General features: G+C 36.0%; 1 protein-coding gene across 1 annotated transcript; it reads right to left on the bottom strand.

The window, feature by feature from the left end:
• Window positions 1-200: 200 nt before the first annotated feature.
• On the bottom strand, window positions 201-10028 carry LOC121411822 (transcription initiation factor TFIID subunit 3-like). The gene is given in 9 exon segments (XM_041604693.1): window positions 201-1074; window positions 2182-2285; window positions 3541-3623; window positions 3626-3776; window positions 5094-5757; window positions 5865-5953; window positions 6181-7790; window positions 8356-8598; window positions 9572-10028. Coding segments are annotated over 9 exon segments (3213 nt in total). The 5' UTR covers window positions 9738-10028; the 3' UTR covers window positions 201-971.
• Between the last annotated feature and the right edge of the window lie 5361 nt (window positions 10029-15389).

Below are 15389 nucleotides of genomic sequence, written 5' to 3'. Positions count from 1 at the left end.
TTTTCTTGTAGGTGCACTTATTGCTGGTTTGAAAAAAGCTTTTCTTTAAATGCCTTTTCTGCGAAACTAACTTTTGTATCGAAGTGCGCAGAGAGGACGGTTTGTGCGACGATATGCAAAGTAGTAATTTATAATCATACCAATTCGGAAACAGTATAATTTTTATAAGGTAATGCATCTTCACAATCTATGTTTATTCTATTCTAACAAATGAATCCAGAATTTTCATCAGAAACAGAAATTTCTTTAGATATTCCAAAGGTCAATGAAATGAAAGGGATCATCTTGAATACATACAGTGAAACTTTGTGAAAGGGAGAAGTGAAAACTGGTCTACATATTCGTTAGAAAGTTACTGCGAAAAGGTTCCTAAATTATATTCTTCCATGAGATACAATATCAAATGTAAAAATATTGAGGTCTTCACAAAAATACGGTCTTTATCAACGAGTGTTCACTAGATCACTAACAAGGTTCATAAGAAATCCTCCCCCCCTGTATCATAAACTTTGATCTGATTTTGAAAAGCTCTCATTTGCAAGGCTACAAGCTGCATCAGACCTTTGTTGTATAATACTTATGGTCATCAGGAAAGGTTTGGCTATATCAAGAGACATTTAGCACAGAATTTTGCGAATTGGTATCAATTAATTCATACCATGGTCCAGATCTGTGGTGTAATTAGAGACAGCCAAATATGGCACAATCATTTAACTGGAGATGCCTGATTTATAGACTAAAGGGTATTAGATTAGACAAGGTGGGTAATACCGGTAGATGAAATAGGAGTAACCTCACTGAAATTAGACAAAATGGTACATGATCTAAATGGCAATTAGAGCAAATGTTTAGCAGGATGGTCGTAGATGAACTAAAAGTTGACCAAGTGGGTGTAGACCAAGTGGCAATTGACCCAGACATACACCTTTCCTCACCAATTCTCTTCAACAGATTTACAATCGACGCAGCAGCTAATTCTTCCTGCCCTTCTTCTTCCTACCCTTGGATTTATTCTGACATCGTTTGCAAAACCAGTCGCTCGTAGACGGTTCCTCTGTCAGCCCGACACACTCCCTGCAATAAATAATGCACAGTAAATAAATATGGGTGAAATATCGTTATTGCCTTACGTTTTCATTAGTCCAATTTCACCTTCGGATCTATTTCTCCAGGAAAACATGCCATCATTTTTTAATATAATTATGCTTTGCATATTCTCACAGAGAAATTTTCAGAATTTTTAACCATCACTTTCTATGAATTAGGTGGAAAAAAGACACCATTCCTTTTTTTTTTTGGGGGGGGAGTACTTTAAATACAGTATTTCTGTATACACAAAACTGTCCATCCTCAAATCTGATGTCGGGGGTAAGTGTTCAAACCACACCCTTGCGAATTTTGATGGTAATAGCTCATCTGTTTATTCATGAATTATGCTTTTAATGATAATGTTGTGGATTTATATCACAAATAAAAAGAACCTGAACCTGCAGCAAATAGCCATTCATCATTAATACAAAGATTTATCTTATATTTCATGGTTTCTTAATGTAGTAATTGGTTACAAGTAAAGAGAAAATAAACATGTAGTGGATCACCAACAGAACCTTGTGGTACGCAAGGCGACAAGGCTCTTTTGCATTATAAGGTCTTTTCCTCATACAAAGAGAAATTTTAACATTTATTTTTTACATCTCTATTTATTTTTACGCAAGGCTCTTTCGCATTATAAGAGTTTTTTTTCATACAAAGAGAAATTTTAACATTAAAAAAAATATTTTTTACATCTTTATATATTTTTTCTTCATTTTTTGTATTTTCTTCTTACCTTCCCTTTGACCCCCCTCTTAAAGAGGCATACAGGGCCTATGCCCCCCCTGCCAGATACACCACTGACAGGAAACAATTAGGAAACAACGGGTTGTGTGGTCCAGTGGTTTGATCATTGGACTCATAATCGCAAGGTTGTGACTTCAAATTCCCACTCTGGGATTGTCTCCACTTTGATAAAAAGACCCAAGCATAATCTGTCGTCTATGAGGTCAGCCACTATGACTGATTAGCCTAGACGAAAAGTGTTTCCTAGGTAATTGGTTACATACCAGCTTGGTGTTTACCAGCAAAACGCTGTCCTGCCGAGCTCCTACGGAAGTTATCATAAACAGAAACAGAATTACTTACCAGTGGTACCAATCATCGCATGAATCACAGCCGACCATAGGAAGAACACCATCATCCGCCTTCTTGCACGCTGGACAATACCAAATCTTCTCACCATCTTCATTCTGTCAGTAGCATAATCACAATAAAACAAAAGCATAAGATCTTCTTGAAAACATGTACAAAGTTCCATTTCAAAAAACTTATTCAATCTGAATGAATTCACATTCCCTCCGTATAAGCCATACATTGGCATTACATCATTACCTTATTCTTTGTTTATAACACTTTCACACGAATGTGAATTGGGATGAAGTAATGAAACAACATGAAAGCATTCAAAGGAAAAAAACAACAACCCTGATACAACTGACTGGTATTGTCAAACCTGTGTTAGCAACCACCTCTCTATAGGAGTCACATGCCTATAGTGACCACTAAAATTAATTCCCACTGAGGCAGATTATGATTAAGAACCCATCTTTAGCAGGCACCTGCTTTATACAGGTAACGTTAGTGAGTTCCATTAGATGGTCAATTTAGACAGGTTTCACTGTATTTTCACAATGTATATCGACTACTTAATCAAAGAGGGATGTTTAATAATTATTCTATTTGCATCAGTTGGTGTTGATTATAGTAATCACTGGAAAGATATGTGCCTAGTTTAAATGAGACAGTTTTTTTAAAGGACAAGTCCACCCCAACAAAAACTTGATTTGAATAAAAAGAGAAAAATTCAACAAGCATAACACTGAAAATTTCATCAAAATCGGATGTAAAATAAGAAAATTATGACATTTCAAAACTTCGCTTCATTTCACAAAAACAGTTATATGAACGAGCAAGCTACATCCAAATGAGAGAGTCGATGATGTCATTCACTCACTATTTCTTTTGTTTTTTATTGTTTGAAATATGAAATATTTTGATTTTCTCGTCATTGTCATGTAAAATGAAGTTTCATTCCTCCCTGAACATGTGGAATTCCATTATTTTAACATTTTGTGCTTCAGGCAAGGAGGTCCTAATCGTCAAATTTGTAAAAATTGAAATATTGTATAATTCAAACAATAAAAAACAAAAGAAATAGTGAGTGACATCATCAACTCTTTCATTTGGATGTAACTGGCTCGTTCATATAACTATTTTGTTAAAAATAATGTCATAACTTTCTTATTTTAAATCCGATTTTGATGAAATCTTCAGCATTGTGCTCGTCTGATTTTTCTCTTTTGATTCGAATCAACATTTTTCTGAGGTGGACTTGACCTTTAAGTTCTATGTCACAAATATTGATCCAACCTGATGGACATACCCTTTTACTAAAGTAGTCAGCGAGCAAACAATGAAATACAAGATATCAATAACAAGACTTACAACTACGGTTCCTGCTGTTTCAGCGATGAGTATACAAGGTCCATCGGCCTGTGGTTTGGGAGGCTCTGGCTCAGGCTCCGGCGGGGAGGTGGAGCTGCCTTCTGCTTCTGACTGGCCTTCTCTTTCTCTTTGTCTTTTTCCTTCTGCTTGGCGGCCTTGGATGCCTTGGTGGCTGATGGAGGCAGGGCCTTGAGAGCTGCCTTGGTGGGAGGTGGGGTCGGAGCTGGAGTACTTGCCTGCGTCAAGTGGAAATTGAAAGAAGGAAATATATATTAGAGAAAACGTTTTTTTTTCTATACACCTGATACAATTCTTTTTTAACAAAAAACACATTTTGTGGCCATATTTGAATACAATGTACCATCATATTTTATCAGACTGAGAATGTCATTGACAGTGTGAAGAAAGATGAATACTCTAAAACAGTTCATAAATTTCAGAAAATTTTCAGCACTAAACCATTAATTACATCACCCTTTCCTGAGATAAACAGTATTTTTTGAATGGACTATGAAACACATAATTGTCAAAAACTTGCCCAACATAACCTTAATTTTGAAAGCATGAATCTATGACAAGAGAGTGACTTTGAGCACATGAGAATTCTATTCTCAAATATTGATTTGAACAGTCATATCGCCACCCCAGTTGTAGGTAGAATAGAATAGAATAGAAATGGTTTATTGAACAAAAAAATCATTCGCGGCCCAAAGGCTGAATTACAGATTTTTAGACATAAAAGCAAATACACAAATATACATAAAAATTACAACATAATGAAAAACAGGAATTAGAAACACAATCCAAAATATGTGAAAAACAAAATAATCACATGCCTGAGGTAAATAATACATACATATGTTATTGTGAAATCAATCATCATTGTAATACAATCATTCTATAATCATTTATTATTTGATTCATTATCATAATTAATCTAAGATTTTATTACTATTTTTATCATTACTACTAATATCATATTACTATCATTTTATTATTCACATTATCATAAGAAATTAAGTATTGCACATAGATAAACATTAACGCTTTGTATTACACTCATCAAAATAACAGATGTTCGTTCATAATTTACCACTGGTTTACATATTGTTACAATGTGAGTAGTTATAGGTCATAGTAACTGGAAAAGTAAGGTTATAAATGTGTAGGACGGCTAACAAATCTATTTAAATTACGGAAGGCTTGGCAATTGAAAAAAACTTTGTGATAACTCATACATTAATTGATATATAAGAACGATTAGCAAACGTGCATTAATGCAGTGGTTATGAAGATGAAAAAGATTTAAACGACTGAGAGAAAAAAATCTAAGCTCAGTTTGGTATGGGAAAAGTAATTATCTAAAGGCATAGTAATCAAAATCTTAACAAAAATTATGAGAATTTTCAGTTACATAGAATTCAATAAGTAGTTTAGTTATGAGAGTGGGCCGAGTTTACATTCATAGATACATAGAGATGATCGAAGAAAAAATTGTAGAAGTGTAACTTGGCATTTATCCTTCAACTCGTAATTGATCAAAATTTCTATACCTTTTGTTTTGATTTTGATGGAGCTGGTGAACTTGGGGCTGCAGCCTTGGTTGAAGTTCTTGGAGTGGCAGGGCTTGATGACTTGCTTGGTGGCGGAGAAGGCACAGAAGGGGCAAAGATACCTGGAACTGGCTCCTTCCTGGCTGGGGTGGACGGCTCCTTCCTAGCTGGAGTGGATGGCTCCTTTCTTGCAGGAGTGGATGGCTCTTTCCGCGCTGGAGTGGATGACTCCTTCTTTGCCTTGATGGACGGTGTTGGCGATGGAGCATCAAAGTCATACGGAGATACCTCTGCTTTAGGTTTGGTATCTACTTTGAGCTTTATGGGCTTTTCTTTCACCTTCTTCTCTTTCTCCTTCACCTCCTTCTCATTCTCCCTCTCCATCTCCCTTTCAATGTCCTTCTCTTTCTTCTTCGATGTCTTGGACGATTTGGTCTCAGTTTTCGGCTTTGGTTCATTCTTCGCCTTCTTGGTCTCTGCCTTGGGTTTGGACTCTGCCTTAGTCTTACTCTCCGCTTTGGACTTTGGCTCTGTCTTAGGTGAAGAGACTGATTTGGAGGACTTGGACGAGTCTTTGCTCTTCTTGCTAGATACGGCGATAGACAGTTTGGGGACTGTTGGTGTTGAAGGAAATGATGGAGGTTCAGATGAAGTCTTGATGACACTGTATCAAATTAAATAAGAACAATATGGAATTTCGAAATCAAAAAGTTGTTTTTGAGTGTGAAAGAGAGAGAGACAAAGAGAAAGACAGAGATAGATGATACTTACAATTTGGGGGCATCCCCTCCGGCTGGTGTAGAACCCAACTTAAAGGTAATCTTTGGGACGGTAGGAGTAGACACTGCTTCTTCTTTCTCCTGCATAAAAAAAATAAAAAGGAAGAATGTAAACCCTGTTATGAAAGAGCCTTGTTTTAATCGCAGAAATTTAAATGTTTTAAACATTGTTTCAAAACTATTTTTTTCCCCAAATTTTCTCTAATTTTCACTACAATAATGTACTTCACTTTTTCATTTACAGAATATATCTTCTTCAACTAATAAGAAAAAAAAAACGAGAAAAATCCAGACCAGACAAAACCAACCTTTTTAACTGATTCTTTCTTCTTGTCCTTAGATACTGGTGTTTTTTTCTTGTCCTTTGAGGTCTTTTTATCTTTGTCTGAAGAGTCTACATCGCTTGAGCTGGTCTTCAGTCTTTTCACTTTAGGTTTATCCTTGCTTGTAGTCTTCGGCTTTTCTGCTTTCCTTGCCTTTTCGTTGTCAACATCTTCCTTCTCCGGTGGCGGCACAGCAATCTTGAATTGAAGTTTGGAGCCAGTGCCCCTGATGAGACTCAATTTTCCGATAGGCAAACGTTTCTCTGGACTCGAGTCTTCCTTTGGTTTAGAGGAGCTGGGCGTAATGCCTTGTTTTGAAGCTTTCGATTTCATCTTGGTATCAATGCTCTTTTGCTTTAGCTTTTTCACCTTCAGCTGTTTCTGTTTGTCCTTTTCTTTAACTTTCTTGTATTTCTTTTTGATGACTCTCATCTCATCATCTCCAGAGTTTTTGCCTCCCATGTTGATAACCAACTTTGGTGTTTTCCCATCGGATGATGATGAGTTTTTCCTCTTAACTGCCTTAGGTGTAGTGTGCTTCTTGTCCATCGATCCAACAGAATCATAGTAGCTTGGGACGTCATCTTTACCCTTCTTGTTCTTCGGTTTTTGTTTTATCTTTGACTTGTCCTTACTTCCTAACTTTTTCTTGTCCTTGTCAACTTTTTTAGATTTGAGGACGTTATCACTGAGAGGAGATAAACTCCTATCTCTTTCTTGCTTGGACTTTTTCAAATCTTTTCCCTTGGAACTGTCTGAGTTTTGGTTCTTTGATTGTTCGAGATCTGCATCAAGTGACAATGGATCTTTTATGAATCCTTTTGCATCAGATGGAGAGAGTGTCGGGTCCTTAGATGGTGTACTGTCAAACTCATCATCATCAAAGTCATACACAGAGGGCACAGTCTTCTCTTTCTTTGCAGACTCTTGAAGCTTCTCCTGTTGCTTCTTATTTACCGACACCTTTGGACTCTTTGGTGGAGGAAACTGGAATTCTCCAGCCTTATCACCAGCTCCTGGTGTGCCAGATGTCTTGGATTTAACCATGGGGTACTTCGATGATGGAGAAAACATCATATGGATCGGGGACTTTGTTTGAGCTTTCTGCTTTGGCGTAACCACTGGCTTTGCCGATTTTGGAGACTTTGGCTCAGCCGAGTTTTTCTTGACCACTTTGGGAGTTTTTTGTTGCAACCTGTCAACAATGGTTTCTTCTGACCGATTTAGGAGTCCATCTGTTATAGCCTTGTTGGCTCTCATAGGAGTTCCATCCCCGGCCAAGGCAGCTTTCAGCACACGTTGGGGTGGTGTGGTTGCAATAGGAAGCTTGCCTTCTCTCTTTGGAGTCAGTTCTCCTCCAATGCCGATGGACACTGCAGTCAGTTCCTGTGGGGTTCCGTCCCCATCCAGACGGAGTCTCTTCATGGCCTGATCGCTGAAGAGAGGACTTGCAGTTTCTCGTTTCTCACCCCTTGGAGATGTGTGACTGCCTCCCATAGGGGAGATTAGCCTAGAGTCTGGATTGTCAGTGTCCATCGGTGTTCCTGGTACAGATGAAATACTATCCCTATGATGACCGATAGGTGCTCCAAAGTCTGGAAGAACAAGAAAAAAAATAGAGGACCGAAGACTTAAATCAGGAAAATATGCTGAGTATACAGTATAAATATGCAGAATCGCTGAAAAATGCAAGAATTGTTTTTACTGTTGAAGAAAGAGCTAGAGCTATATCAGGTGTAGTGGAATCTTTCGTTAAAGTAGGAGGAGTACTAAAAATTTAAATCATGATTGGTCATTTTTACACATTGTCAAAAATGAAAAAAAAAAAAGAGATGGGAGCTGAAGCCCATCCCCAACTTAACTTTTTTGGCCACCATATCCTTTCTACAAACCTGTATTTCAAAAAGTCGTCACTATAATCTGAACACGAACATTTTTTCAGGGCACGAAGAAAATAGAAAACATAACCATAATCATTTAATTCCCAGTCAATAAAAACTAGAGTCACTGATGATGATAACCTGGCTAACCACTTTTGAGGTAAGCAAAAAAAAATCTGTAGGGCCAGCACCAAATTTTGAGAACATATGTCACATTGGGACCAACTGACTTCAAGATGGCCAAACCTATTTACTGATGGCTTCGGACCACCCTACTCACCATCAGACAACCCAATGATGGGCGGTAGATGTGCAGGAATGTACTGGAGCCTCTCCCTGTCGTCCCTGCTCCCAGGCTTTGGGTGTTGGAGATCATTCTTCCTGCGCAGAGGAAACTGGGGGATGTCATGCTTGAATGGGATGGGGTCCACATCCCTGATGTAGTTCTCCAACTCATACAGACTGACTCCCATATGTCTGAAGGTCAAGCCAAGGTCATCCACATTAGGCTCCGTCCTTCCATCTATCGTGATTAAGATTATCATTGATAATATCATTAGCAAGTTACACACGATAATTTCTCTTTCTTTCTTTCACACCATAACTCATGTTTGAATGGAAGTGCTTTGTTCTACTATCTTTCTTTGGCAGTGTAGTGTGTGCCTGTAATCCAAGCTACATCAGAGAAGTTAAAATTTGATGCAGAGGTTTCTAGGTTCAAGCCCTTCACATCTTTTGGATGGTGAAGTTAAACGTCAATCCAAAACGTAACTAATCAAATCTGATTGATACACCTCTGTTAAAAATGCACACGCACAAACTACACTTATTGTTCTTGATATAATGTTATAGTTAACTATGCCAAAGCAATTTACAAAACATCAAACACACAAATAGATTAAGCATCCCAAATTAATGAAATCACATGGATAACAATACCATAACACACATTCTCAACTTATGTCTTCCTTTAAAAGCGGAGAAAAAAGGCGTATATCTAAGTTACCCCCCCAAAAAAAATATAAAATATATATACATGTACAAAGGGGAATGAAACCTTTGGAACAAATAGGCTTGTGTAGAAACAGAAAAATCAAAGAATAAGAATAAAGAAAGTTTGAGAGAAATCGGACAAATAGTGAGAAAGCTATGAGCATTTGAATATTGCAATCACTAATGCTATGGTGATCCTCACATTGGCAATGCGACAAGGATGTGTGATGTCACTGATAAACAACTTTCCCTTTGGTGGACTGTAAAATACCCTCAAAATGTCTCTTTTTGCTTTTTCTTATGATGATACAAACTCTTTATCCAATTTGCTATCTCCATAGCATTAGTGATCGCAATATTCAAATGCTCATAACTTTCTCATTATTTGTCCGATTTTTCTCAAACTTTTGTTGATCTGTTTCTTTGATTTTTCTGTTTTCACACAAGCTATTTTGTTCCAATGGTTTCATTCTCCTTTAAGGTAAAAAAGAGATATAACTCACATTGCTCTGCATAGCAGTGGGAGACCGAAGCAAGTTGCTGAATGTATCTCTGCAAGACATCCGTCAAGAGGTCACACGGGGTTGAATGTATGGAATGCCATCCGAGCTCCTGGCATATTTGGGCCATGGATACACGCAGCAATGCTTGACAGAATCCTTCGGCCATGATGTTAACACATTCGTCTGTGATCCCCCAAATTCAATGTCTTAATATATTGCACTTGTCCAAACCAAAATGTGCTTGAGAAAAATTTATAGTCATTCTATGCATGAAGAACATCTTTAAAGAATGATATCATGTCATTTTTAGCGGTGAATTTTCTCCTAGCAGCACTCTCCTTGTGAAGAAATAGCCTGTCTTGGAGAAGTAGCGTCACATTCAAAGACATTGTATGTCGCTTTCCATGTGAAGTAGAATTCAGAAGGTACCCTGAACAAATGAAATCAATCAAATGAAGAAAAATAGGGCATTAATATGAAGTGATTGAATTCTTCTCAGATTTCTTACATTTAATTTCATCAAGTGCTCGTTATACTGATGGGGCATGCAATGTGATAGAAATTTTGTCACAATATTCAAAAAGATATATTTTACCCTTTTTTGTTTCCTTATTCCCCTCCCCCCTTTCTTAAATTGGTCGTGAAAATCTTTGGGGATCAATCATTTCACCCTACAGCCTCCCACCCAATCTGAATGACGGTGTTTCTGTAAATTTTAAACATGAGATAAAAATCAATTCAGATCACAATATATTAGCATGATGAATATTACACCCCTAAAACGGTGCCATTCCCCCCCCCCCCCATCCTCGATTCACAAGCTCAGCTGACACTTATCAGTGACTTCAGACACCCTAAAAAAATTGGCGCATTGGCCCATTTTCAGGCCTCCCAAAATTTTGAAATGAAAAAAAAAAAAAGGATTCTTAAGTCACATGGTGTGATTTTTTTTGCTCAATGTTAGGTGTGTCTCCCTCTCTTTTTTTCAATAATCAAGACATGTTTAGCACTCTTACATTTATACATTGAGAAATTACAAGTGTTGAAAACTACTCATATACCATACACACACCCATACCCCACCACTATGTATATAAGGACTGATTTATTATTTTTATCTTGAATAAATGGAAAAAAAGAGTGCTCCTCTTTTTGGTGGATAAAGAAAAAAATCTTGAAAAAAAGGTTACTCTTGGAAAAAAGGAGAAGTTGGCAGGTTTCCATGATTTCTAGAACCAACGGCACGTTAGCCATATCTCATCTGTCAACATAGAGTTAGCTACAATCTAAAACTTCTTTCATGTACGGCTTCCTAGCCAGAAAGAGCAGACAAGAATCAGCCTTGGTTATAACATGGTCTTTCAAAAGCAAAGCCATGATTACACAATTGTCTTGATGAATTTGAGAAAACAATAGCAGAGGCAAAATATACATAATAATAAAGGCTACATTATTCAGGTTCTTAGAAAATGGAACTACATGTATGAATACTTAATTTTACCACTTTAAAGTTACTTTTTCCTTTATTTTTCTCCCATTTCTCCACCCCTTTTCCATTTGTTTTAAACCAAGGTTGAAATATCGAAATGGGCGGTAACCTCTCTGACTCCCATGCTTTATCATTTGATAAAAGTTATGAAAACAAATTTAAAAAAAATTATATTACATACATTTCTTATGTAAGGTAAAGAAAACATTGGTTAAATTTTGTTTATAATGTTCAACAAAAAAAAAAACTAAAAAAAACTAAGATGTTGCTAAACATGCTAAATCATTTTCTTACTTTACTTTACTCTAATTTTTTTCTTTGCTTTCTCAGGAAATACTAAAAACTATTAACCATTTTAAACGCATAGGAAAAAAAAATAATTTAGCAAAAATATAAGAATATTATTACAAAAATACTAGGCCTATTTGGAAACATTACTGATATATTTCACAAATTCTACTATTATAATTATAAGCTAGCTGTAATATCCCTTTCCTGAGGCCCTGCCCCCACCTCGAACTGTTTAGTTTTTCCAATGATGTGGCTTATTTCCTGCACTCCAGCAGTGTTTATGCACATTCTCATTTACATGCCGTAATACAGATTTACCATCCAAAACACAGGGTTGGGCTCAATTACAAGGTAATTGAACAATTACATAATTAATTACATTTTTTGGAGTATTTGAAACGTTGAAAGGGAAAATAATTGTAAATGTAATTACATTCAGTTACACTGTACTTTACAATAAACTTACTTAATTCATGATTCAATTTCAATAAAAGACCTTTTTCATGTCAACTGCTCCAGCATCAAAGAGTTTAAAGGCAGAATCCGTGCTCTTAAATAGCAACCTTTATCTTACAAGTCAGTTTCTCTGACAACTTAAAAAAATCATGTTGAAATAGGTAGTGTCAGTAGTACATACAGAATACAAAGTGATTTCATGTATGACTTTTAAAGAAAGTAATTAAAATTGTACTTGACAAAAGTAATTGGTAATTGTAATTGAAAAATTATTATTTAATTGAAAAGTAATAAGTAACTGAACATTTCTTCAATTACATAATAGTAATTGAAGAAAGTAACTGAGCCTAACCCTGCCAAAAAGCATTGAAATAATTATGAACACCAATAAAAATACTCCGAATTCAAACTAGCGATTCAAATAGTTAATTAACAAAGACCTCACAGCTTCGTCTGGCCCTTCCCCCACTTTTAGACGATTTGTAATAAAAAGCCCTGTTTTTATTTTGTTTGATATAAATCGGGGGATGGCATGAGATTAAAAATTGATGGATTGGTGTTAAGATAAATGAAAAAAAACAAACCCGCTCTTACAAAATAACTTAATTAATTCAACATATAGATAGCTTATAGATCCATCACAAACATGACAAATGAAGAAAAAAGAAAGTCATATTAAGTTTATTCTACGGTACTTGCAATAGAAAGGGTTTAATTGGAAAGTCCATATGAAAAGGTTCATTTTAAACAGTAGGGTATATGATTGTTAAAGCAATAAATGTCTCGACACCTTTACTTTGAAATCTTTACCATATTCTTGAATCTTATGTTCTGTATAGGGCATATAATATATAATGGGTACCTGGCAGGAATTTATTCCTTGAAATGCACTGAATGCGAAGACTGCTTGAGCTACTTCCAGGGTTGTAATATCCAAGTCTCTTGGATGTGCATTGAGACGTTATTCATAATGTGATATGCGCTGTACAAGAACTGACTATTATTGTTATTATCATAAGTTATAAGTTATGAACTTTATGACCAATATTTATGATCATTGTTATTTTAGCATTGCTTTAGTAAATATAATTTTTTCTACTGCCAAGTATTGATTTCACACATTTTTCTATATTATAGCCATGCTACCGGTACTTTACCTACTTGGCATGTTTGTATCTGTGCAAATTTCACATTTTGCTTGTCCTTGGTTATTTCTCATCTTTTCATATGCAAAAGTCTAAACATTGATTAACATAATGTAATTCTTGCGTTATACCTAGCAAATAAAATAAATTCATTTTTTTACACGCAGCCTCTCATATTTTCCTTTTTAGTCTCATTAAGTCAGACATGTTGATTTTGTTTATTCCATTCACACACTATTTTTACCTTAGAAACAAATAACATTTAAAGCATAATTTGCAAAATTATCACTTCAAAGTTCAAACAGATCTTAAAAGTCAAGTCCACCCCAGCAAAATGTTGATTTAAATAAATAGAGAAAAATCAAACTAGCATAACACTGAAAATTTCATTGAAATCGGATGTAAAATAAGAAAGTTATGGCATTTTAAAGTTTCACTTATTTTTCACAAAACAGTGATATGCACAATTCAGTGACATGCAAATAAGTTGATGATGTCCATCACTCACTATTTCTTTTGTTTTTTATTGTTTGAATTATACAATATTTCATTTTCTACAGATTTGACGATAGGGACCGACTTGACTGAATCAGTATTAAACAATGCTAATTCAACATGTTCAGAGAGGAATAAATCAGTTTCACTTGACAATGAGAAGAAAATTAGATTATTTCAAATGTCATATAATAAAATACAAAAGAAATAGTGAGTGGATGATGTCATCAGTCTCCTAATTTGCATACCAACCAGGATATCTGTTTTGTGAAATTAAGAGAAACTTTAAAATGCCATAACTTTCTTGTTTTACATCCGATTTTGATGAAATTTTCAGTGTTATGTTTGTTGGATTTTTCTGTTTTTATTCAAATCAATATTTTGTTGGGGTGGACTTGTCCTTTTAAGTATTCAATAAAAAAATTCAGAATACCGAAATAACATAATATCAAGAATACTTTCCCGGGGGTTCTATTTTTATTTTAGGACAAGGGTCTCTTTCCTTAAAATATCAATGAAAAGTGTCTTTAAAAGGGCACCGTGTTCTAGATTTATAACTAAATTAATGACATTTTGATTTTATCCAGTTACCGGTATGTTTGTGGAGCTTCAAAGTTGTTTCTTTTTTTACCTCATAAAGTAAGCTCCATACACTAATTCTACAAGTTGTAATAAATAGCAAATTATTTGATCTCATTTATTGAAATATACAATTTTATGAAAAGTCGTCATTCTGAAATAAAAGGTCAATTCAGCTCAGATGACAATGAAGACTTGTTTTTTTGCCAATACAATGTCGCAGACTTGAAAGACAAAATAGCCTTTGTGAAACGTAAAGCGCTTATTTGTCGCCAATCTTCCTATCTCGGAAGAATGGTCCTTGGATGTTCCTACACATATCGCTCATCTCGTCATGAAACAGGCCCATGATTTTGACCATTTTCTTGCTAAAACTAAACTCAGTAGAGATGCATGGCCAATATGGGAGGCCCTTTCCAATATGGGAAACAATCTCCCATATCAGAGACTTGCTTTGCAAAAGGAAAAAAAAAAAACCAACAAGAAAATAATTTTTTCCATCCAAAATTTTGTCTCACTAAGGTCCTTTTAAAACGAAACCAAGAAGTGAATTTAAAAGTAGACGGTGAAAAGGGGTAATTTTTCTACTTATCACATAACTTGGCCAAGGTAATCATTTTGCAGCAAATTTTAACAAAGGAAATTGGTCTCCGAGTCCCAAACTGGAGACTGTCTCTGAAATTGGACACCTAAATTCTATTCAAGGCTGATTTCAAAACATAGCATGTGATCGCATTGACCTGGCATTGAATGTGATCGGCTTGACCTGCGATTGATCGCGATCGCGTGCAATGTTTTGGAATCAGCCAATCCATCATGAAATGATACATGTGACTGTGAGGAAGATACTGGCCCAAAATCACCAATTTTGAGGCATAGCGGCTGTGCATAATATCCATTTTGGCTTTGTCCATTTAACACTAAATAATAATCCATTGGACAATTCATTATTCAGTGGATGCCATTCAACTCTCATTTAATTTAAGACAGTCTCAACGAGTAGCTAGCAAAAAAGGTGCCAGAGCTGAGGCAGAGCTCAGAGCGGCGCCGCGATTGATGAGCCACGCGGGAGCACCGGCGGGCAGCAGCAAGCTAGCTCCGTACCGGCCACGGCCGGCCCAGCTGTCACTGTGCAGTCTCTCTCAGTCTCACAGTCACACACTCGCTTACCATCATTTCTTAGGTCTAGACTCTAGGCCCTACTTACTTTATAAACGCTTAAGTTGATTAAGGAGCAAATGAAGCATGTAAATAATTAGTTGAACATTATTACCTCATATCGAAAAAGATATCCTTTCTAAGTCTACATTTGCCTCTTTTTTCCGTCCCGTCTGAAAAAAAGCTTCGCAACGGCCACGACCGC

The sequence above is a fragment of the Lytechinus variegatus genome, chromosome 3 (assembly GCF_018143015.1).
Source record: "Lytechinus variegatus isolate NC3 chromosome 3, Lvar_3.0, whole genome shotgun sequence".
NCBI lineage: Eukaryota > Metazoa > Echinodermata > Echinoidea > Temnopleuroida > Toxopneustidae > Lytechinus > Lytechinus variegatus.
This window is presented reverse-complemented; position numbering and strand designations above follow the sequence as displayed.